The sequence below is a fragment of the Electrophorus electricus genome, chromosome 10 (assembly GCF_013358815.1).
Source record: "Electrophorus electricus isolate fEleEle1 chromosome 10, fEleEle1.pri, whole genome shotgun sequence".
Lineage (NCBI taxonomy): Eukaryota > Metazoa > Chordata > Actinopteri > Gymnotiformes > Gymnotidae > Electrophorus > Electrophorus electricus.
The window spans coordinates 16245601-16272203 of NC_049544.1; the positions used below are offsets into that span (position 1 = coordinate 16245601).

The window sequence follows — 26603 nt, forward strand, 5'->3', positions numbered from 1 at the left end:
TTATAACATTATGGACTTACTACCAAGTTGGGAACCTAAACAGACAGAAGGCAAAGGAAAGGGTCATAGGGCAAAAATTGATAATATTACTTTTTTTCTATTGATCAGTGCTCCATGTTTTCTCTTTGCTTCTCCAGGTTATATGTTTAATTCTGTGGTCATTTCTGAAGCTGTAATTTTGTATTGTCCTGTTGATTGTGCTTCAGTTGAGACAATAACAGTTTGTCTTTTTTTGAACTCTGGTAGTTGCCTCATATTTACCTTATATTCAAAGTGATGATTGTCAGACCTCTTATATAACTTATATAATCTTATTTTACTCACATATGTAGTTGACTTTGTTATTTTTACAGAGTTGCTTCAAAGTTACTTTAATATTAATGGAGAAACTTTGCTATTTTGTCAATCTTTTCTATAATATGTCTACCTGTAAGACCCCAATGACACCTAAAAAACTGTTTTTCTCATATTGTGAATTCATAACCACTTATCCAAATTCATACTAAACCATATGGGAAATAACAATAACTTATGAAGAGCTTCAATAATTATTTCCCCCAATAATTGGGGGAAAAAAGACTCAAATAAATGAGTTTGTATCTTAATAGCAACATATGCAGGAGATGTTTAGGACCAACAGGGGGCAGTAGAGACAGAACATGAAATCAGACTCAGAGTCTAAATTCTTAAGACCCGGGTAAGAATACTGGCAGTCAGTTTTCTCCTCACTGGAGGCAGAGAAAACTCTGAGACACAGACAAGGACGTTTACACAGGCAGTTTTCAGTACTAAATGTCTAATGTTGCTTAAGAAATGTACCTCGAACCGGAGGAACCCAGTGAGGACTGCAGCCATGGTAGAGGTGCAGAACAAAGACAGACCTGTTCTAAAATACTCAATCCACTGTCTAACAGCTGCAATATATACAGGTTTTCTTTTCTACAAAGGCTCACCATAATTCTGTACAAACTTAAATATGAAATGAAAAGTCTCAGTTTTAAAGCATGTTAAATAAGTAGCCCTTTATTTGTAGCAGCAATGCTTCTTTGTATCATTTCTTCAAACTAACATCCCCATAATACTGACTGTATGCCCTTGTGTTCCCTTACTCTATACTCCCAATTTATCAGGGAGGATTTAACAAAAGGCTTTTAGAAAGCTATTTTGACACTTTTTAATACAATGCTAGTGATTGTCTTAGATGAATTTTAAAGTGCAAATACCCACATAAAACAAAGTACTATACAGGTATAATATATAATCTATAAAGACAAAAGAATCCAAATGCTCTTAAAAAAGGCTTAAAATATAAATGTTCTGGATTGAAAAAGGTAAAGAAGCATCTCTGGACAGTGGTCATGTTCATTATTTCATGTTCATTATTTGAATTTTTTTTTAAAAATTGGAATGCAAAGTACACAGACATATTAGACATTCATCAGAATACCATCTTATATAGTATCGTAACCCTTTTGTCTGATAAATACTATTAGACACATCATGTAATGGCAAGGACTGCATACTACTTTAACAGAGGCATGTATTACACACCACGTCATCTTATACCTCATACACTCCACAGCAACAAATTATGAAGTCACGGAGAGTAAAATTATCCGCTTGTCAAAAGCCAACGCTCACACCGTACAGTCAGTAAAAGGCTGGAATGGTGTGTTCGATCACACAACGTCGGCAGTGACGTCGGACCACTTTCAGCATCTCTGGGGCCACCTCGCACTCCTGCACGTTGAGTAGCTGCAGCTCAGGGCAGCCTGTAGCCAGCGCCCTGAGCCCTCTGCCGCTCACACTCTCGCAGCCTCGCAGGCTGAGTCTCCTAAGGCCCAAACAGCAGTGTGCTACCACCTCCAGCCCGGCGTCTGACACCAGCGGGCAGCGGCCCACGTCCAGCGAACGCAACCTGGGGCAGCTGCGCGCCAGGTGGGCCAAGCCCTGGTCCGTCAGGCCCTCACAGCCGCGTGCATTCAGGTAGCGCAGCCGCGGGCAGTAGCGCGCCAGGTAGCGCAGGCCCACGTCGGTGATGCGGGCGCAGTGCGCCACGCTCAGGTAGCGCAGACGGCCCTCCATGCGCGCCACCTCCCGCAGGCCGAAGTCGCCGATCAGGCGGCAGTCGCTGAGGCTGAGCTCTCGCAGAGACGTACAGCGCAGCGCCAGCTGCCGAACAGCTTCGTCCGTCAGGCGCACGCACCGCCGCAGGTACAGGTGCGTAAGGCGTGGGCAGTGCGTGGCGATGATGCGCACGCCTTCATCCTCCAGTGAGGTGCAGTCCGTCATGTCCAGGTAGCGCAGGCTGATCTGCTGGCCTGGGAGAGGGGCAAGCTGCGTGGAGGTCTCCTCAGTCAGGCTGATGCACGTCACTTTAGGGCAGCCTGGAGCAAAGGGAGCAAGGAGGCTGAACTGGGAGCAAGGAGGCTGAAAACTTTCCAAAATTTTCCAAAATTTCTTTTGGAAAGTAACTTTTAATCCTTCCCTCAAAAACACTCCCTCTCTGTCACCCACTGACTCACAGTCCATCACTCACATTCACACTCTTTCCCTTAATCGGATCCTCTGTGGCTCATTCAGTGGGGGGAGGTTTAAAAAAGGTTAAATAATGTGGTAGACTTTAAAGATTTATTTAGAATTTTAATTATTTAATTATTATAACATGTAATTCTCATTAGTAAAACATTTTTTCTTACATCCTCATACTGTGCCCTTTTAAATGGTCTCTTGCGTTGTTTCATTTTGCAGGAAATTTATTTCAAAATGGGAGATGGTTAACTTGGGAAGCAGCTCCAAGAAAGACTTGCTGTATCACACTTTTAAACAAAAGTAATCTTTTGACAGATAAATGTTTTTGCTGTGTTCGATGGCCTAGCTTCTTTGACTGGGTTGCAGTCACTGATCCACACAAACTATTCACCAAGCAGTTGAACCTGTTACGCCACAATTAGCCATACATTGACTAGCCTAACATAAGTAGCTGTGAGCCCATCTGTTCTCTACACTTACCTTCTTGTCCATAACAAGAAGATGCCAAACATAATGTTTTATTTTTAGGTCCAGAAGAAAGTAGTTAAATATGTGAATTAGCCAGCAAACACTTCCATTACAATACTACGCTTTTTTAACAAGAACAACTTCCTCATGTTATGATGAGGTACAGGCTCAGCCTGCCCCCAGTATTCATCTCAAATATATGTCCTTGACCTGGGAAATGAACATTGGCAGGGATTTAAGCATAATGTTTCACATAAAGCTCTGTGTCCCTGTTTAGTCTCACTGTACAAATGGATGATAAACAATGTGTGTGCTTATATAAGCCTCACATACTGTTTAGAGCTGCTACTGTATGCTAAGTGTTAAGGCATTTTAGCATTTCATTTTATTCTATGAATTACTATTCAAAGGTACAAAGGATTGGTCACTGTTTTAAATTCCAGTTTGTAAATTCCAGCATATTCCCATTTCCCCCTCTTGTGGAGACTCATCATCAAGAAAACAGTTGCAAAGAAAGGGTTACATATCTTTAAAAACTTTTGGCAAATGTGCTACTTCTGTTTCTGAACCCAAACAAGCTACAAAAAAGTCAAAGAAAAATGACAAACACGCTGGAAACATTGGGCAAAATTTCATATCAAAGGAAATGTTATATTGTCCGCTCTCCCTTCCATCTGAAGTGATCTTTTTTCTTTCTCAGCATGTACAACCACAACAAACAAGGCCTATTTTTATGACAAGTGGTTGGCTTCCTTTCCTCAATGGTCCTCCATTAGATTTTTAAGAGTGTGTCAGGCCATTAATGAAAGCAGCAGACCGCCCGCTCCTCTCTCCTTGAGGTTCAGACTCTCTGTCCTGTGGGTGGAACTGCAGGACTGGCAGTAATTCCCAAATTCTTTAATGCTTTTCCCAGCCTTCCCAAAAAAAGCAGCACTGCTATGAGTTACTCTCCCAGCAAATTCATAAACGTACATGGCAGCATGATGTATGATGGCAGCTATTCCACAATATGAAATCTAAATTATACTCAAGTAGTCAGTCGATAGTATATTCTGTGTTGACTTGGTCATGATTATGTAATATATGAAATGTGTAATATGTGTTTTGAGTGTAATATCTTTAAGCTACCACAGTGCTTCAAAAAAAAAATTTGAATAAAAGGGTATGATTATAATGCTAAATGTCATTCTGCTGTGCTTACCTGAAACATCCAAGTGTTCTAAGTTAGGACAGCTTGACACCACATCGAACACAGCTTCATTGGACACATTATAGCAGCCTGCCACCTCCAGGCGACGCAGCTCTGGGCAGGACTGAGCCACCACACGCAGGCCACGGTCAGAAAGCCTCCGGCAGCCACTTGCCACTACTGTCTCCAGGGTCAGGCATACGTTGGGGGTGTCCTGACAAAGGCGGTAGGTGAGGACCCGCAGGGCTCGGTCAGCATGGAGCAGCTCTCCGGTCAGCCGGACAGTCCTCCAGAGGCGAGGGTCCCAGGCCAGGTTGTACCAGCGGCGACAGACCCGGGCACAGCGGCACAGCTGTGGCGTGGAGAGGTGAGCGAAGACCTGAAGGAGGATGGGGTCTGGGAGGAAGTCGACCAATGCTGTGTGGTGAGTCTTGGGCAGACGCTTGCAGCCTTGTGTTCCTGGAGGAGCGTGTACCATAGCAACAGTTTCCCTGGGAACAGGGGATGGTGATGGAGAATCTTGGCCATTGGGAACGGTTTGAGGAGAGAGCGTGGAGGGGCTATGGTTCAGGATGAGAGCAGGACTGGGGGTGCTGAGGGTTTGCATGCTCAGGTCCGAGTCTAGAGAGAGAGAGGGAGGGAGGGAGAGAGAGAGAGAGAGAGAGAGAGAGAGAGAGAGAGAGAGAGAGAGTGAGAGAGAGATAGATTTATTATTAATGCTTAAGCTTTGATCAAGACAAGGATGTATTCTAATATAATGTTAACCATTGCCTTTACAGTGAAAGAGAGCCTTGATTAATTGATTACATGTAATAGTTTCAGCCTGGTTTACCATACAAGCTGAAAAACGCTGAAAATATCAAGTGTTGACCAATGCTTTTAGCACAGATGACCTTAAATTAGACTTATCCTTCATTTGACGTGCCCTGTTCTCTGGAAAGTGTATCCATGGCTATCTTGTTTTTGTAGATTTAAGTTGATCAAGTGTCACTGTTATATGAAAAGTATTTGTCTGCATCTCTTCACCAGAGGGACTGCATTTAAGGGGTAAACTGTAGTCTAGTGGCTGCCATGGCTGGTGTTTCATAATTGGTCATTATAAACAATGAAGCTTCGGCTGTGAGCAGATGTTTGGCTGATTACGACGACTCAGAGAGGAAGGGTGCACTGCAGACAGCGTGAGATCTTTTGACTGGATCTCATCATCATCACTGGTGTGAGTGTTCTTGTCATGCTTTCACAGAATCCCTTATCTGATTATGAGAGCCCAATAAGACTGGCTCTCAAACCCAAAAATACTCTTCTGAGATGCTATCAGAGGTCTGTGGGAGGCTCTCCCTCATTCTTAAGGCATCACATTGAGAAATTATTATCATAACATCTGGGAATTCAGTACATTTAACAAGTACAAAGTCATGAAATTGACCCCTTGACTTCAGATAAGGATCTTTTGTGGTCAAGAGTTAGAAGAAAGACACTGCCATCTGTTTATATAGGATTCTAACTGTTAAGCCCTTCACTTAGTCAGGTTATACAATGAAGTGGAAAAAAGGCCCTTTCAAAATCTGTTACTGTCTTCCTTTTAACCCTATATCACTGGGTTGTCAGGACTCCTACACAAAGATGAATGCAAAAAATGCAGCAAAAAGAAGAACATATCCAGTCTGTCTCATAGATGCATGGACACCAGTTCCACAAATCCACAGTAAATGGCTCCATTTTTTGTTTTGTGAGATGATCCTGGTGGGGAAATGAGGATTTATGTTTCTTTTTTTTTTGTACAGGAAATGTCTTCATTAGTCATCTGGGCCACTCAATTCCATCTAAAAGAACGTTATTAGTCTGGAAGAATTAGTAACACTCCCATCACCCATAACACTGGGCCCAATAGCCCATCAAATTCCCTGCTTTCTTGCCATGTTCTTTTCATAACACTGCATAGGGGAAATATTCATACAGTATCATGTGTTCTTCTTCTCCGAGGATGAATTAGTGTCAGGAAAAATGTTGGAATTATTTTATTATTTTATCATTTAGAATTTCACTACTTCATAATATTTCATTTTTTTTATTTCTCATAAGACATTTTTAAAGTTTTCATCACTTTGAAATGCTCTCATCGCCACCATCACGGACAAAGGTGAGGTCGTTGTGGAATTTTTGGCCATAAGCCAGTAAACATTTAAATTCAGTCTATGCTCCCAGAGGTTTGCCTGTCGTATGTCCAGACAGTGGCTGACTGTGTTGTCATAAAGATTTCTGCATCAGCATAGGCAGACAGCTCCTTTTCTTTAATATGCTATAGTATAAATTGCAAACAAATCTATTTGTTTGTGTCTCTGCCTTGTAGATCTCTTTGTGTATAGTGTGTTTGCATATGTATGAGTGTGTGTGTGTGTGTGTGTGTGTGTGTGTGTGTGTGTGTGTGTGTGTGTGTGTGTGGGACACATTGTAGGGACCCACATTGTAGGGACTAATAAAGGTCCCAGCATAATGTTATTTATCAAAAACAACACACATCATTTGAAATACAAAGATAGTAAGAAGATAGTAAGACAGGAATGTGTGTGTGTGTGTGTGTGTGTGTGTGTGTGTGTGTGTGTGTGTGTGTGTGTGTGTGTGTGTGTGTGTGTGTGTGTGTGTATGTACACATACGTGCGTGTACGTCATAGTGTGTGATTTGTATTCCAGATGACCTGAGGCCATGCTGTCTGGTGGCCAGGTCATGATGACATACACAGATACTCTCACCAGGGAGTGAAATGTCTTCACTAGGACAGTAGACAGCTACATCAAAAACTCCCAACCATCTCTCAGATATACAGGAACAAATCAGACATCCACTCAGTACTTTTTAGATATCTGTTATGTAATATAAATGTTTTATGTTTAATGTAATTCATTTATTATAAATTCTTTACAGATTTAAGACTTTGCAGTGATCTGTCAAGGTCTTTAAAACTCCAAACATTTTTTGGAGTAGTCTTGGATAGGGTGGCCAGACATCCGGTTTTAGGCCGGACATTGTTTTTCCAGCTCCCTGTCCTCCGTCCGGCAGAATGCCTGGACGAACACCTATTTGTTATCCTTCTGGAATTAACTGGTATTTGCTATCCATAGATCAATATCATTTTAGTGTCTAACAAACATGTCAAAGCAAATACCTTGCATTTCATTGGTTTAATAGATCGGCTCTTGCTTCACTAATTGCACAAAGTCAGTGCTCTACACAGTTGGAATGTTTGCAATGGTGTGGAAATACCAAAAACAAAAATTACTTCAATTTTCAGTGGTCAACAATGCTTTCCTTTCAAAGAGTAGGAACGATGAATTTCATGTCTTCTGTACACTGTGCCAGACCTAAATACTGCAAGTAGGTGGCAAATTTTGTGAGTAAAACATTCATTTATATTACAGATGTATGTACAGATCCTTATGTTCTCCTTTTGGGAGTGTGATGACCTCCTTTTAGGGGTTATTAAAGTGCCACCCTAGTCTTGGACTATGTACAACATTCAATTTTAATCTAGAAGCAGACCTAACATATATCTGGAAAGTCCAGTAAAAGTATTTTTGTAGTTTCAAATGAAGGAGTCAGAATTTGAAAAATGACATAGTAGAAGAAAAAAATGAAGAAAAAAAAAAGAAAAGCAAGAAAGAATCACCTTAAATATTCCTCTGACAGAGCTAATCAAGAACTGGTTTTAGTACAATACAAATATTACCCACTCCAACAGAAATGTGTGTCTCATTTGTTCAGTTAATTTGCTTTATATATTTTGGACATGAACAATTGAGAGATGTCTTGCTACTAGCACTAAATGCACCAGATTCCTTTATATATCCACACTAGAACTACAGTATCCTAATCCTATACCAATGAAACATATACTGTGTTATTCATAGTTCTTCATCCATTTCTATTCAACAAAATGGTAATGTGATCCCTTTAAATAACATTTTAATTACCAAATGTTTTCCTAAGGGCTGAATACTTATAATATTCATAAATTGCCCATAAATTGAAAAATTGCTTGTTTAGTACAAATTACTTTAACAGTACTGCTCACTGTCTTAGAACACTAACTCTGCAAAGTGACAGTTATGGTCAAACTATTAAGGAAAAGGCAGGGACATAGAAGGAACTGTTTAAGTGTGTCACCCTGGGGGTCTGAACTTTGTAAACTACGCACACAAAAAGACCACCACATGAGCTTGAGTCAGGACCCAATCAGTTTCAGTATGTAAGAGAAAGCTATGGGACAGCCAGAGGATTGAAACTAGGGAGAGTAGAGGGCTTAGCTTGAGGCTTCCTCCATGCACCAGTCCCTCCAGAGCCCAATTCTTAGTCCTGGGTGGTCCGGCCACGTATCTGTTCACAGCGGGCATGTAACATGGAGCACAATCAACTCCTCTGTGCTCTGTGTACACAGCTGGGACTGGTCCCTGGGGACAGAACTTGTTTTCACCCTACATGGCACATGGCAAGTCCCCACCCCACATGGGAGTCCCACTTAGTGAGCCACATCTCAGTGAGATTTCCTGCTTGCCATTCTGGCCCATAACTCTTAATGATTACCATTATGTATCTCAAGCCATGTGTTTACACCAGCATTTCAAAATGGCATACACCTTAGTTCACGCCTAGTGTTTGCATTCATGGGCAGTATTCACCTGATGCACTGAATCAGCTTATTCTACTGAACATTGGAACATACCGAATAAATCTCAATTTACACACATGGCATTCCATTTAGGTTATGGGTATTCAAACACACTGTTACTACAGAAACATGGAGTTTGCATAACTGCAATAAGTTATTTATTGTTCGATACCATACATGATTTGTGATCTGAATCACATCTAAAAAGAGGCTGGAAAAGATATTCAAGCAAGAATAGTTCAACTAACTATTAAAGCATGCTGAACTGAAGTGCTCTATGTACACAAAAAAAGCTCACATTAACTATTCTATATTTTACTATAAGAATTCATAAAATTACATACTCAGTACCAATCATCAAAAACTACCCCACCAATTCATAATCAACGGAATATGCTTGAACCAGTTGCAAGTAACTAAGAAGAAACTTCCAAAAGCTTTTATTAGTCAACACGTGAGTAGATAATCAGCCTTCATTTTTCCTTTACCTCCCCTCCAACTAGTTTCACAGTTGGCAGGAATAGCTAGATGAGACTGGCATTTGGTTTGCTTTTTTTTTTTTTTTTTTTTAGCTTTTTTCTAAGAGCAAGCACCTGGTTTACCTTTGTGAGAAGCAGAGTGTATTTCTCAGTAGCTGGTTTATTCAGTGGAATGAAAAAGTCATAGGTCATCCCACTAGGGAAGTAGTTCTGAACTCTCATTTTCTCATCAGTTGTATTCAGAGGTGGTGTGTAGGATCAGAGTGTTGTCCTTAGAACATGCCACATACAGCCACATTACAACCACAGCAGTTTCATTTGTTTTATTAATGTGACAATGAATGAAATACTGAAGAAGCACTGAATCCTTTTCCAAAATCACACTAGACCCAGAATGGAGAATGTAGTAGTTTAACTGTACCAACTCAGTAGTTTCCTGGGATGATTATTTATTTAGCCCCAGTAGAAAATCAAATCGTAAACTAAACATACTAAAACAAATACATTTAAAATAAATACATACCCCTCAGATAAAATATGAAAGGAGAACCAAAACACCATTATCATATGGTGAAAATATGAAACATATTATGGAAAGGCTATAAGAAAGTGCAAAAAAAAGAAGATGTAAATCCACCAGTTCTGATGGGAACACAGTAGAGCTCTAACTGAATTACTTTAATTACTGTACATACAAATGTTGTTTATAAATAGTTGTTTGCTCCAGATTCCTTAATCAGTCTACCATTTGTGAGCATATAAATGAGACTCATATCTCTTTAGCACTCTGACCTTCATATGAACCGTCAGTGCTTGCATATGGTGGAGGAATCCACTGGTTTGAGATATCAGAGAGAAACAGGTTAAACATCTGGTCTTTGACTTGGACAGTGCACAATAAAGAGAGAAAAAATACATGCAAAAGAAAACCTTTTGCATTTCAAGTGGGTAACCACAGCACAGCATCTTGGCTACTGCTGTTTCCCAGTGATGGACAAAGCAGCAGTGATCAGCATTTTCATGAACAGCAGCCCATGTGGAGTGATCCTTAGCTGAAGGCAACGATATTTTATATTTTGGGATGTAGTTTATAAAGCTGAAGATAATGGATCCCACTCCATTAATGTGTCACTGAATATGACATCAAACATGACAGTGGTGGGAAAGTCTTTTGCAATGCTATTTGTGTGACACTAATGCATTCAACCCCAACAAAAGGCTAATGTTTATTTCAGAAATATCCAAAGAAATGTGCATTTAAAACTGCATTTCAAATATGTGTTTGAGTCATGATTCTGTTGTATATTTGAGATTAAAATTCAGTTCTCAAAATATATTTTTGACTTTTGAAGTTCAATTAACCAACGAGACCTTCTGCTCTTCTTTTAAACATGCTTTTGCCTTGGCTATGTGAAATGTCAGGTCCAATTATCATTGGAGCTGAAGATAAAGAAAAAAGACCTTGAGTTTGGAAATGAACGACCTTTTTTGTATTGTTACTGAGCCAACGAGAAGTATAAAACCAGCAAAACCATTAATCAGGGACCCAGAGTGTGGCAATGAGATGAACCATTCATCCCAAGAACGCTCATATGTTCTGAGCGCAGCAAACTGCACTCATGCCAGTAAGCTTATGCAGAAGTGTTTGGCTAGACAGTCAAAACCATCACGTCAGTGCCAGCACCATTGTGACGAGTTCTTTTCCATCGGACCGTTCCATCCTCTCACTCCTGCCAAAAGGCATCCATGAGCTTGAGGGAATCTGAGAAACATTCTGCTAAATTTTCATTGCTAAATCCTCATTGCTAGAGTGCTGGATGCCACTTCTGTGCAATAATACAGGTGGGAAATAAAGCGAGGCAGCCATGAGACAGACAAGAGGTGGCATAATGCCGTGATGAAAAACATTTCTAAACAACGCTGCCTGGTACAAACCTATTGGATGAAATCCATTGCTTTGTCAAATATATCAGGAAACCATCCAAAGACTGCAGAGAGAAGTAGAAGGATGGAATAAAACAAGTCCAAAAGAAACTAGCAAATGAAGACTGCAATTTTCTTCTTGATGTGCAATTGTAACTTTTACACCAGGGTGAAAATAGCATAGGTAAACAGTCACTTCTCCCATTCCATACAGTGCTAAAGGCATGATGTGGGCTGTCCTCCAAAACAAGCCAGCAAAGTCTGTTTTAATAAGTAGTAGCTAAGACATTTATATGGCACAGGAGCCTGCTCATGACCCAGCTTTCACTTCAGGAAGATCACTACATCGCAAGGGCCCCAGTGCAGGACAATGGAGCTCACATGCACCCTGACTGGAGCAGAGAAGTGTAGGAACACTGGATTTGTCCACTGTCCCCTTTCTAGAAGTCTCAGCAAGGAGAGAAGACAACGGAGTCCTCTGTATCTGCTGCACTCCTCTTCTCCTCTCCCCACTTCATGTATCCCTTTCTGCTGAGACCTAGATATCTAAGGATAAAAGTGGAATTCTTACCACTCTCTAGGAAGAGACTAGTAGGGTACTGTGTTATTCCCCAAGGGCAGGATTTCACTAATTCTTTAATTCACTAATTAAGATCCCAGCCTTTAGATTTATTGCTGAGGAAATGCAGAGTTGATGTCTTTGATGCTTGCTTACTGGCTTACCACCTCAAGCACCAAACTGGTGTATAAGATAACACTATAGCACATTAAGGACTAGTAAAGAAATTGGAGAAATAAATCAGCAGAAGGAGCAGTTGCTCTGAATTTCCCGTGACAAAAATTTCGTGACTTCTGCTTCAACTCTGCACATATGTGCAGCAGGCTCACTGACACACACACACACACACACACACACACACACACACACACACACACACACACACACACACACACACATCTCACACAGACTGATTGTGAGGTTCAGGAGATCTCCTGCACTTAATTATGATGAGAGGCAAACTGTGATAAATCCCATAATGTGGTCTCTCACATCTAAGAGGTTGAGTGTATTAGTGAGTGGGAGCTTCATATTTATTAAACCCAAGATTCAGTAGATACTGGTAGGTAGATTCTGGTTTGCATAGGTAGTTTATGTCATGCTTATCTGGTTTTCAGACTTTGTTCTAACCCAAACGTTATGTTAAAACATTCTCCCAAATGTTGTCTTCAAGCAAGCAATCAATTAAAAATGCCAGGTTTTGCTATCCAAGATCCTTGAAGCTGGCATATACCAAAATCCCAAATCTGCTTCAGTCAAATGACAGAAAGTTTAAATGGCAAGCTCTGTGTAGTTCAGCCCAAAACAACCAGCACCTGTTCCTGATGTAGTTCAGTCAGAGGCTAAAGGCATACACTGTTCCTGACAGTTGTCTTTCCTTTTGACGACTATACTTTTCATCAGTGTGCTGAGGTCACACCAACAGTGTCCTCTCTGAGAAGGGCCCAAACACAAGTTGTACCACCGTGTCAAAATTGAGTGAAAGAAACACGATGAGGCTATGCTGATGTCATAAAGACCCGTTTGGAACAGGTGTATGGGAGCCAACCCTCCCTTTCCTGCTGGGTTCTCATATTCCTCCTCCAAATAAGGCCTTTCTTGATCGGCTGAACCACAAAGAGTCTAAAAAGAAGGTTCATTTGTGCCCCGTATAATAAACATGGTAGGCTTTGCTTCTAACAGATTATAGAGGTGTTCGAGGAAATGTCAGGCTATATGTCATTGTGCAATATTTTGATATTCACATTCTCGCGCACACACACATACGCACACATATACACACACAAAAGCTTAACAACAATAAAACCTGTTGAAGTTCCACTAGCAACTTCAAACTATACAACCATGTTCACTGAATTATGAACCAGAATGGAGCTCATTAAATGTCTTGTACAAGTAACACACCAGAAACCAACAGAAATACTCTGAATTATATCTCTGTTTTTCAATCATAATATTTTAAACACCGATCCCATATAGTTGTGCAAGGAATCGACAGAATGCATACAGTGCTGAGTCTCTGAAGCAACAACTTTTCAATATTTGTATATAAGAATCCTATAACAGGATCCAGTTTGCATCTATGCCATATGATAAAGCCCTCCTGCTCCCATCACCTGCTAAAGACTTTGTGCCTTCTTGCTTTCACAAGGAAAATCCCACATTGTCTTATCTTGTTCCTCTCATTTTAATCAGCTGCTAGCTCTTTTCTCCATGTTTCAGCCCTCCAACTTTCTTGCAGAGAGAAAGGGAATCAGGGAGGAGAGCAAACACGCAGTTAGAGATAAAGAGGCCCTGCAAAGGGAAAACGGGTTGAAGTCATTAGGGGATAACCGCAATATCTCCTTTTTAAGCTTTTTAAAATATTGGAACCAATATTAGAAGCTGTCTTTATTAACCGCACAGCGCTAACTTATATTCTTTCTTTCTTAAGAGTACTACTAAATATAACTAAAAACTGAACAAAACCAAGGCTAATAATCAAAGCCCCCAGTGAAATTTTCTGGGGAAATTCCCAGTGAATTTAACACATTTTCTCCAATCAAATTTAGCACACCGGATACATCACCTAAATTTTCACTCTGGATATATTACAGGAGCAGCACCTATAAGATGATTCCATGTAGTAATAGCAGGTCATTCCACACTATGCTGAACACAAAATAACATAAGTTAGGTTGTAGCCTACATTTTCAGTGAAACTGATTCACACAAGGTTTGCCAACACAGGCCTGCTGAAAATATCTGAGCACTAAGGGATGATAAGACTGAGCTACAATAGGCCATTCTTCAGATATGCATACCATACGCACTGGCATTGCTTACACTAATGCTGGCTACTAATGAGGTCAAACATTTGGATTAAGGGTCTTAATAATTTGGAAAGTAAATAAAACATACATTTACAGTATTCCCCCATCTTTCTTCACACAGTATTTAGTTAGCTGAAAGTATTTGGCCATGTTTTTAGTTAATCAGGAAAGGTTGATTTATTGGAATAGCTTTGGCTTGGATGTCTAATATGAGCTCTCCAATAGTAATTTGTGCTGTCACTTGGCCCTACTTAAAACTCCATTATTTTCCAGGCAGTCTCTGAGGCAATGTATAACAGATATCCACCCAGTCCATAATTTCCTGCAAGGGGAAGATCAGCACTGGCACTGTGCATGCTGTTTGTGTGAGAAAACAAATGTCAGAAAACAAGCTTGAAGATTTCAGTAGAGGCTGGCAGGATGAGACTGTTATCATGCAGGAATTGTATAGAGAAGTCTGGAGTGTTTGGACGGCGCTCACCCCCACTAACCCCCCCCCCCCCCAGTACAGACGGGGATAAGATGAGCGAAGGACTCCCTTTCTTTGCAAAGAGGAGGCATAGTAGAATGTGATTAATGACTCCTTTTGGGAAATACACTAGGCTCTTTCCCAAGGAAAGGAAATATTTTTCATAGGAGACAAAATGTCATCCAAAAGAGTAAACTGCCTCAATACAGAGGAGGATGTTAAGATGAAATTCAGGAGGATGTTGGGTGCAACTATTCAAAAACTGTCAGGTGTAAGGCTCACCATATTAGACCATTAATACTGATGTGACCTGAAGCTAGAAGAAATATCTGTCAAGAGAGTTATTAGATTATCCTTCACAAGATAATAGATAGGCAGGAAGGACGTCCTCTTTGTAAAGACGTTTCTTGATTGGGTAATATACAGCTGGACTGTGCTGAAAGTTTTAGTTGCCGAGGCAGGACAGTCCAGAGTAATACATATTATAATGTAAAGACAGTTTAGTCAAAGTGTTCTTAAAGAAATCACAACTTTAATATGTGAACTGAAACCAGGATGTATGTATATTTCACCCTGTTCATAATATTACCTTATCAGATATAAAAGACAAAACCTTCCTTGATTTGAGTCTCTAAGCCAATGACTGCATTCATCTCACATTAATATGTATATATGTGTATAAACATAATTATGCATATAAAATATGTCAGTCTGTACATTGCCACAGGTTGTATGTTCAGTCAACTTGTGTATGTGTGTGTGTGTGTGTGTGTGTGTGTGTGTGTGTGTGTGTGTGTGTGTTCCCCCTTATTAAGTCTGTCATTCATTACACCTGTCACTTGTTACACTCCCTGTCATCTTGTGCATTTAAAGCCTTGTGTCTGTTCTTGTGTTTTGTCAGTGTTTAACTAGATGTATGCTGTTCTTCAGCCTATCAAAGCATATGTTGTGCCTACGATTATTTATCGTATTTTTTTGTCCTGTTGTTGTTTATAGTGTTTTGTTTTGATATAGTGTGCTTTGTGTTTCATTCTTGTTTGTTACATGTTCAATAAACTCTGTGCTTAGACGACAAAGCTCGCCTTGGTATCCTCCCTCTGCCTCCTTACAACGTGACATTATGTACAATGTCATGTGGCTTCTATCATGGTTGGATTCCTGTAAACCAACTTGAAAATGTTTCTAGCTCCAGGTCTTGATTGAATTATCTATGGAGTGCAGAGAAATAATCTGATAATACCATCCCATTGTTCATTTGTAAATTAGCATATGTGAGTCAAAAACAGGTTATGTGAAGCTATCGCATGGGTACAACTGGGATTGGGACTATTTCATTTAAAAGTTCAGAATGCACATGAATAAATCTGGTATTAAATGTGACAAGGGATCATCTGTTCTTTTAGGAAAAAACTGCAGCTACAATGTTTATGTGTATCCTAACAAGTCTCTTTACAACAGCTGTCAAATGCATTATTTAGAAATCTCTCAATTACAGAAGAAGACCTTGTGGATCTAGGACCAGGACGAACACTGACCCTAGTCCCAAGTAGTTGTCTAATTATTAGGGCTTCCTTGATGTATCCTCTGCGCTAAAACACTTAAGACCATGCGCCACAGCCACTAGTATGCCAAAATAACTAGGAACAGCTATTCCCAAGCTAGACTTGAACTTATATTGTTTACATTGAACTGAGTCCCAAGTGAGGAATGCATAGCACTGAGCTTGGAAGTGGATCAGCCAGTCAGGCTGAGCACCTTTGGATAATTTCACTCATATTGAACAGCAAGACAGAAGGCTAAAAAAATGATGAATTAAGCTTTTTTGAGATATGAGAGAGAGAGAGAGAGGAGAGAGAGAGAGAGAGAGAGAGAGAGAGAGAGAGAGTTAAGATACCATGGTGTATTTGTGTTGAAAGGGATACCTGAGTTAGTACTAAGACTATTCTACATAGTCAAATAGTCTCTGAATAGCACTGAATAGCAAATCTGTTTTGTAATGTCCATTCCTGCTCTCAGGGTTTTCTTGTTAAGATGCTCCCAATCACTTTTTAGCATAAAGACAACAAAGACCTAAAATAAATATTACTGTTTCTTACTTTTTATGCTGTTCTTGAAATAGAAAAGTTAAGCATCCACCAAGATTGGAGTGAAGTGGGGTGGTCCACCTTCTGGTCTGGACACCAGCTGAACAACAGGACGTTACCGATTCCACTCTACAGAGACTGGGTTGCAGGTGTTCAAAATCTGTGCTCACTCCAAAAGTGCTTTAAAACCCTGATATTCCATCCAGAATCTCTGAATCATCCAAACTGAACCAGAATGCAAAAGCCTTTGGCTGAGCTGTTCGTCCCATGGGATCATGGATGCCATCATTTCACACCACTACTGAACTCCTACATTTACTGTAGTTTATCACAGGCTAAATAAAGGTATAGACAAGGAAGCATGAACTGCTTGCATATAATGGCATTTAGGCAGTATACCAATTTGTGAACGATAGGGAGGAGGCACTGTGTTTCTGGCTTGGCCTGTGATTTGGCTATTTCTAGCACACTGTAATTACCCTGGGCCAGGGGCGGGTGACACAGTTGTTGCCAAAACATCTGAAAGGATATCGTCAAGCTAAGTGATAAGTCTCTCTCGAGTACAAGTTCTTATCTGTTAAGTTCCATGGAATGCAGTTCTGTAACTGCATTCATAATTAAAGATGTTGTGTGGTACTCCAATCAACAATTAATTTCTGCATGCTTTTATTTCATTTATCCAGAAATTGTCAGCTCCTACCCTTTCCTAAGTAATTCAGACAGTAATCTGTTTGCCTCTATTGAGACAACTTTGTTTTCAATGCATATGACAGAAATAAGTGTAATATTTACATTAACAACAAAAAGGGTGAATTAGGTCCTAAACTAAAATGTTTTTTGCTATGCATTTATTTAATTTTGTCCACTGCATGCTAACTTTTTTCTGTGCAGCTTGTCACAACACTAGTCTGTATATGCTATTACCACCAACCTCAAACAGTATCCTGCTAAGGTCTATGAAACCAACTGACAGTGAAGAGGTACCAGGCAATAGGCATGTTACTTTGTGGTCAGATCTTTACCACTTTAGTGGATTATATCATTCCTTGTGTGTGTGTGTGTGTGTGTGTGTGTGTGTGTGTGTGTGTGTGTGTGTGTGTGTGTGTGTGTGTGTGTGTGTGTGTGCACGCATGTGTGCGTGTGTGCCTGCTTGTGTTTCCAGTACTAAGACATAAGATCTTGGAAATACCTTAAGGACTACAGACATAAGGAGCCCTATGTCAAAGCAAATGAAAATGATCACTGACCTATTTCTGTCACAGTCAGATATATCTTGTTTTACATTTGTATTTTTTTCCCCTTTTTTTTGATACAAGGGCCCTTGTGTACCCACTAGCCAACAAGGAATAAGGCCAGTAGTGTCACGTTACACCCTTCTGATCTAAGATCTATTTTTCTACAATGCCCAGGATTCACACCAACACATTTAGAGTTGCTAGGCCCTAATCGCTAAGATACTTGCTGTCTTCCATAACCTAAGAATCTAATTTCAGTCCTTCCTAAAATAAATCATGTATGCTTTTCCACGGCATCTCCCTCAAACCCAAACTGAACTGCAGAAGCAATCAGTATGGAGTACACCACCCTTATTAATGTCAAATAGCACAGCATGAAATAGATGTTGACTGTAAACCTTTGACAGCGTACACTGCCCAAAATCCCAGGACCCAGTGTGCACCTGGCACTTACTGCTACATTTACAGGCATATGTATGCATACCAGCTAATGCAGAAGATGGCATTGTACCCAGCATTATTGGCACCCAGCCTTGGCAGAGGGAGTGTCGTACAATAATGAGAACAATACCTGCCTGGAATCCTGGTTCTCATAGAGCAGCATTTGTGCCCAACCACACATTGCCCTTATAAGCATGCTATTACGTTCCAAAACACCCTCTCCAGTCATTATTAACAAGATGGCTTTTATAAAGGAACTACAAACCAATAATGGTTAAAAAAAAAACACCAAATTCCTTGGAAAACATTTCCACAAGTGAGGCTGGAGACAAAACAGGAAGTGTCTTTGCAACTTAGGAGTTATAGAGTAGTCAGCATGTAAAGGCCACAGATGCAGACACCCTGGGAATGGCTCAATACACCGAGGGAGCCCAGACCAAGGGATGCTCTAACTTTTCTCCCATTGGCAAACAAGCTTCTATCCCCTGCCATGTACCAGAATCCCCTGAAAATGCAAGCAAGGCATACTGAGGGTATTTTGTAGTGATGAGAATACATCAACTTCATACATCAATACCAACATCCGTGCATAGGCATCACATCTTCACTTTAGCATGGTTTGAGTCTCCAAAAAAACCCTGAATAAATTCTAAAGACAGGTAAGGTTAGATCAGGCTGGGTTTACCTATCTGCTTTTGAAAACTGCAATGAGGATGCTTCAGCATGGCCTATAGCTCATTTTCATTTGTTTTATAAGCTCATGTTTTTTTCTTGTTGTTTGTTTATTTCTTAATAAAACACAATTCTGTGTTGCCATTGTAAGATCAGCTTGCTCCAAAAAGTTTATTTTCACATGAGATACAGTGTCTCAGTACAATCTGTGAAACCCTATTAGCAATCTGCTTCACCAGCCTTCTGACCAAGTGTACGCCCCTCACACACCTGTTCAGAATTATATATGTTCCTTGCGAGGTCTTGACAGTACTACTGTGAGCAATACTGGAAGCAATGTTTTTGCGGTTTATCAAATTTGTGCCTGTCTTTCTGGATTTTGATGCTTTAGATGGGTTTCGGACTTTATTGCCAGCCTAGTGCTAGCCTGCATCTTGACTTTTGTGGTTTGTGGATTTTGACTTGTTTTGGATGCCAGGATGCATGCATTTATCCAACTCATTGTTTTCTTTGTGTTACATACAGTAACACTTCTAATAGCTTTTTAATGGTTTGATAGTTTAGAAATGGTTTTTAAATGTTTTGCAAAATTTACCAAGTTTATGATACAGTCAGGTTTAAACATCTTGCATGCAATCTTATTTTAAGGAATTAATTAGGACCTAAGTCATTTGTTGGCTTCCACTGGGTCCAGGCTTTCACTGACATTAGAAACTTGATAAAAATCTATGGATAAGCTTAAGAGTCACAAATATATGAAACATTGCATAAAACATTGCAGATATAAAATATTCTAATTTGTTCACCCAATTCATAAGCTGAACACCTTTTGGGTGTGTTTTTTTTTTTTTGAAATGGCAGGTTTGTTTTTAATTTCAGTTTATCCTAGGAATACACAAGTGCCTCTAAAAATAGCAGGTATTTCATGAGAGAGAGCGAGCACCAGAGAGAGAATTTGGTCTGTAATGAGGACCAGATGCGTTACCTTCACTGGTAGCTACATTCCTGGGAGCTTTGGTAGGTGGATGATCAGTGCCGGAGCTCACGTCGGAGGAAATGCTGGAGCTTCCTTTACCTGTGTGACCAAAACACAGTGGGACATGGTTTGTCATGGTACATGCCTGTTTAGGTGGTAATGTGCATTTTCACAAGTGTGTTAGGTCTGCTGCCTGGGCCCAGTAGTGGGGTAGCTAATGTTTGGTGTCAGGTCAGGGAGAAGACTTGAAACTTCCCACTGCAAGTCAATATTATAACAGATGTGGTAAAAATGTAATTATACAACCAAGGCCAGCCATTTGCCGAATAATTACCTGGGCTGTGGAAATGCAATTTATTTCTATCCCCAGCTTGAGGTTTGAGGTTTTCATGATTAACAATTTTTAGGAAAATTCAGTAGTTAGTTTGTGTCTTCCTGCCAATGAAAGACTGTCCAGTATCCACCACTGAAACAATACATGGAATAAACTGCTGTATTTTATCACGGGCAGAATTCAGTTTTTATATATGTATATATGGCTGAATATACTTATATTATGATTACATTACCAATTATCTTATATTATTATATTATGAACAAAGGACATAATATTATATTATGTTATGACCAAAGGTTCATTTACAACTGAAAGGGTACATGAACTACACTATAAGACAAATAGTATGACATTAACATCCAGGCACAGAAAAGCATATCAAAACACCATAAACCATAAAATATCATGACTAAAGAAGCTTGTCTTCCAAATGCACTCTGAACTGATTCAAGGGCAAGAAGTAATGTTGTAGGCAACTGAAAGCCATTCTGAATCAAAGGGGTATTACAAGAAAAAGCTTCCTTATCAAATCAAGTTGATGAAAATGGAACCAATCAATGTTTTGGTAAAATATGATGTCCTGAAGCTCTGAATAAACTGTCCATTGTATTTGTAAAATTACATTTGATCCAAGAACTAAACTAAGGCCACAGCTAAGCCTGGTGTAGGGGCTATTTTATGGTACTTTATCTTCTGTCGAGTCATAAACCAGAAAGATTTGTGCAAGATTAGTTTAGGAATTCATTTCACATTAAACATTCGCCAGGTAAACACATGCTCACACAGGACACACACACACAGAGCAAGAGAGAGAGAAAGAGAGGGAGAGAGAGAGAGAGAGAGAGAAAGAGAGAGAGAGAGAGAGAGAGAGAGAGAGAGAGAAGGAGAACACGAACATATCACATATTGGTAGCAAATTGCAATATGAAACACTAGGGTCTACTATTAGTGCTGCTGGGTGGTGATGCTTTAAACAAGCATCAGCACAAACAATGCTGTGTGAATTCAGAAAAGACCCCTTTAACACCTCATTTATAATGACTACACAAAAACCCCATGCTAACTAAACCTAGTCATTTCCCCATTCTCTCCTTTCCTAAACCAACCAGTTCATTAATGTGGTTAACATAAGGCAGGTCCCCTTCGTCATTACTACTTTGACGACATGTGGTGACATCACAGAGCCAGCACATCTGCTTCCATTTCCACACCAGGCCCTGGTATGTGACTCACACAGCAAGTGGACAGAATTGGCCACAACGTCAAATGGCATGAATTAAGAGCAAATATGAATCTTATTATTTTGTTGCTATGCAAGGCTTCTGGGCAGCTCTGAAGTCGGAACAGTGTCATACTGGATGCTGAAATTAACATTTTCTTTTTATTACACTGTTGCCTAAGGATACACAACAGTTTCTTTCCTTGGAATTAGGAACTAAAACCACAAATGTCTGATGACTTTTTTTTGTCTCATACAATGTTACCATTCCTAAGGCTAATGCTGTAATCTCCAGTATAAAACCCCCAAATGGTAGTAAATTACACACAGGAGTCAGTATATGAATCTGAGGTGTTGGCCATTTGTTGGCCATGGCTCATAGCAGCTTCATGGTTTGAGAGCCAGTCTTCCATCTGGCCTTAAAATAATGATTTCTCATTCGTGTTTTTAAAAGTCTTTTTATCCTGCAAAGTGTTCCGAGCTACACACAATCTTTTAGATCAATTGTTCACTCTTTTAATGGTTTTCCATCTTGATTACCAGTGGTTTCCAAAGATACAAAATGAGATGGTTCTTCATTCTATCCAATACATATACAAAACCGTGTGGGAAATGGAGTGCCTCACCCTGACAGCATTTTTGTTACATAATTTCACAGTCACATTGTATTACTTGTACATTGTATGTAGGTTAAAAAGACTTCTCAAAACATAGATGAACAGGCTGAAGGAGTGACCAGGCCATCCTGTGATCCTGTCATCTTCACCCTTACTGATAACTCTTTTTGCCATTGAAGAAGAATAACAGTATTCTTAAATTGTTCAGATGTAGATCAAAGCAAGAGAACCAAAGAGCTAAATCCAGGGCAAGGTCATTTCCTTTGGTTCCTGCCCACTGACACTTCAGATTACTTGTGTAATCTGCATATTAAGTATATATTAATTCAGTTAATCTAGTTAAAACAGGCTCACTTGTATAATCTACAGATTAAGTATAGTTTACCCTTGCAGTTAAGACAGTCTGGTCTGTCTTTTGGGCCCACTTTATTAACAAGCATTTGATAACTTATTCTCTGGAAAAGCTTGATCTATCAAATGATATGTATGTGGTTTTGCCATGCTGTTCCATTACTCAGGATCTTAGCACCAATTTACAAATATTTTCCACTCATGTGAACATTTCAAGCAGAAAGAGGCACATCTTGAAATAATAAAACCAATGTTTGATTCTGCATCTGTCCAGAGACCAATAAAACAAGGCAGACTTAATCACTTCAAGCTCTTAATTATTGTCAGTGGCTTCTGCATTCTGCTTAATTAGTGAAATATTGCACAGGAAAATTGTAATCAAGGGTAGATTGAATCCGTTTTAACAGTTGTCATATTTCATTGCTCCACCTTTTTAAAGGGTCTAAGAGGGTATAGAAGGCTGGGCTTCTTGCCAGACATCACTGATGAAGATTTATTTCAGTGGCCCCTTTCCTATTTTCATTTTGACTATCATTCTATTCACCTTTTTAACAGATTACATCTATGTCATAACTGACTGAGATGTAGGAGAGAGGAGGGAAAGTTAAAGGGGAGAGAGAGAGAGAGAGAGAGAGAGAGAGAGAGAGAGAGAGAGAGAGAGAGAGAGAGAGAGAGCCCTTTTAAAGACACTATATGTTTAGTACCATTGTCTTCCATCCTTTAAGGTATACTCACCAACTGCCACTGACACTTCAAGAGACCTGCCTGTTTATTTTGGAAAAGAACTTGTCAAAGACTTTCACCAGTTTCCTGTGCTATGCTATGTGCTATGTTGCAAAATGAATATCGCAAGGTGCTAAGTCTCTAAGTGAAATTCAAGACAAGATCAATCTCTAGTATGGGGGCTTGAGGCACAAATGGAGAAAAATGGTGTACGTTTATGAACCCTTGATGACGTATCACATTTTGCAGAGATGCATCTTGAAGCCAAGCTCTCATTCCTCATGCAAGTCTGGAATACTATTCAGCTTTGAAGAACATCTTTATTGCAATAACTAATTGAATAGAAATACACTCTGACTTACATGATTACTGTTTTGAGGGATGAGCAGACTCAAGTAAGGTAAAGGTTCTAAATTCAGTTGTTTGTAGATGATGATGTGTGCATTGTTCAGACTGGCAAATTGACAGACAATAGGAGGTTGTACTCATGGAGTCAGCCTACAGAGCTCTGGGGTAATTAGTCAGAACTGTTTTTAATGATTTGGCTTCTTCTGTGTATTTCATAAATTCTGCCTGTGTTAGGATCCATGTGATAGAAATTTGCCATATAGATGTGAAATATCTGACTGGATCGGATTTTTTAGCAGTCTATGAACAAACATCAGACATGTATCAGAAGAGTGAAATAGAGATTTTGAGCATTAGAATAATGGAACTCAGTGAAGGACCTTTACATGACACCATGTAGTTTATCTGGGAATTTAAAGAGCATTGTTGTTGGCACATTCTGACAGACAGTAGTGGTTATGAGTTACCCATCTCACCTTTGCGTTTAAGTCACTGTATCACTTGAACATCTATGCATGCTTTATTCATTGCAGTACAGTCTTACTGTATTCACTGATTCATAAATAACAAATATATGCAACTTTCCAAATCAAAAAATGTAAGCATATCATCTCAAATACACCATTATGTATATTGTACATGGTTTAATTTTACTTTAAGTCAGCATATCTAAGATCAAACAATAGACTGCCTGAAAACAACAACAACAACAACAACAACAACAACAACTGAAAAAGAGAACCTCCAGTAAGAAGTTGAAAAATTGCAGACACTAACATCTTTCCAAAAATCCTGCAGTGCTTGCTACAAGACATCTGTGACTTCTACTGATGTCCTTGTTAGTCTTGAGCCATGCAGGCAATTACATCGTTACACATCCATTTCCCCTGGAGCTGTTTTTAATTCTCTAAAGGAAAACGGCCTGATAATGCTTGTGATGAATATACTGTATAAGTGTTTACATTTGTTTGGAATTATAGGCAGTCCAATAAAGTACTTTGAGAGAGTGTGCGTGCCTGTGTGTGTTTGTCTGAGAGAGAGAGAGAGAGAGAGAGAGAGAGAGAGAGAGAGAGAGAGAGAGAGATGTGAAGAATTCTGGAGAATTGTAAAGTTTACTTCAGGTTTCCATGGAGGACACTTATGGCTGACTTAAGTTTGATTTGTTCACATCATGCCCAAATGTGATCCAAATGTGGGTCACGACTAGTTAAAAAGGCTTGCAAATCTTTAATCTCCATCCTTAAAAGACAAAACATGAAGATGCCTGATCTGCTTTGCAAATTTAAATGACTAATCTGACTCCACGGGATAGAACGTTTCATGTGCAATAGAATGCAAAAAAATAAGGCCGAAGTCGAGGTGCATATCAATCAAAGACTGGATTCCTGAAGTTTAGACGAGTATCTTGCTCCTTGAGAATTACCGACCTTTGATGTTCTCAAGTGGCATGCGGCATAATAGACTATAAATTCGGCGCTTGTATCGTCCTACGTACCTTCGCTTCCGCACTGTTTCCCATTGTTTGAGCCCATTCTGAAGAATGCATTGTCTATCCACAAAGCACTGGAATGCACATGACGCTTTTACGCTAATATGATTAGACTGCCCCGAATACTGGATCACACGAAAACCGTCAACAAACGCACAACACTTCCAACTTCAATAACGTAATAAGCAAAAAATAGAAAAAAGAAAAAAAATACAAGGTGCGTATCGTTGCGCATAGTGGTCCAATCCCAAATTGGAAATATTATGTTCCGTTAAAATAGGCAGCGTTTAAAATAAAAAAACCGCATTTTGTCCAGACAGATGTGTGGTAACTGCAAGGATGCGTTCATTCTTGTCAGAGTTATGTGTGCTCAGTGTGGAGAGGACGTCTAGTTCACATTCTCTAACAATCGCAAAAGAGGGATGTAGGGGCTGAGCTACGGGGTATTTAAAGAGACCGCTAACTCTAAAAGAGTCGCATGTCTAATAACCTGACACTTCAGTAGACCATCATCCTAGCATGAGTAGAAGGAAACCGTATAATTGACAATCTGTTCAAAATATTTCGTTTTTAAACGCGCAAACGAAAAAAAGAAAAAATCGAGTCTATATAATTACAAAGACGCACCCATATATACAAGAAAACGTTGATAAGTGTTTATTGAATAATGAATTTGAGCATAAACCATGCGTCAAGAATACTGATCAACAACTAAGACATTGCGTTCTACTAAAATGCTTTCCTATATACATAGTTTTTTTTGTTTGTTTGTTTGTTTTAATATTCTACTGCGAGTAAGATTGCTGTATGGTAAATCCGCATCATAAATACTACTTTAGAGTTATTTTTCCAAACATGGATGAAGTCTTGTACTGGTCTACATTTACATTTATGGCATTTATCCAGAGTGACTTACAAAGTGCTTTGTTATCCACTCATAGAATGCATTCTAGCCAGTACAAAAGGTCAGAGATACCAGAGAATGAGGGTACTGCTGTTATGAGGGTACAGGAGTTAAGAAGAAATTCCTAGAAGAAATTACAATGAGCACAAGTATAATACTGAACAACAATAAGTGCAACACCAACAACAAGTGCTAGAATGGCTAGTAGTGCAATATTTCCATAAATGCAGGATTAGTGGTCATTTAAAATAGACAGACAGGTCAGAGAAGAATTTATCAGAGAAGAGTCTTGGTCTAAATTGCAGTGCCAATGATGAATAACCACTGACATTATTTTTAATCTAGGTTTAGGCTGCATCTAGGTCTTGGAACCTGTACATTAAAGATGTGGAGCTGATGCTAGATCAGCAAGTTTACACTGAGACCAATCATAAATATGACACCAGGTCTATAAACAACAGGTTGTTTACTTTAGTCTTACCGTCTGGTCTATTATAAGTCCTGGAGGCTTCCTGTAACCAGGCTCTATGAGCGGAAACTTTATTGTGATGTGAACTTCAAAACAGGAATCATGCACAGCATCAAGGACATTGCGTGTTAGTAATGGGATTA

The 26603-nt window shown here is 39.6% G+C and overlaps 1 protein-coding gene across 1 annotated transcript; it reads right to left on the bottom strand.

The window, feature by feature from the left end:
- Positions 1–995: 995 nt before the first annotated feature.
- Positions 996–25483, bottom strand: si:dkey-192l18.9 (F-box/LRR-repeat protein 7). Its single transcript, XM_027005931.2, has 4 exons — positions 25094–25483; positions 20013–20102; positions 4202–4810; positions 996–2387 (listed from the first exon to the last, which is right to left on the bottom strand). Exons 1-4 carry the CDS (start codon positions 25128–25130, stop codon positions 1651–1653), a joined length of 1473 nt encoding a protein of 490 aa, XP_026861732.2. The 5' UTR covers positions 25131–25483; the 3' UTR covers positions 996–1650.
- Between the last annotated feature and the right edge of the window lie 1120 nt (positions 25484–26603).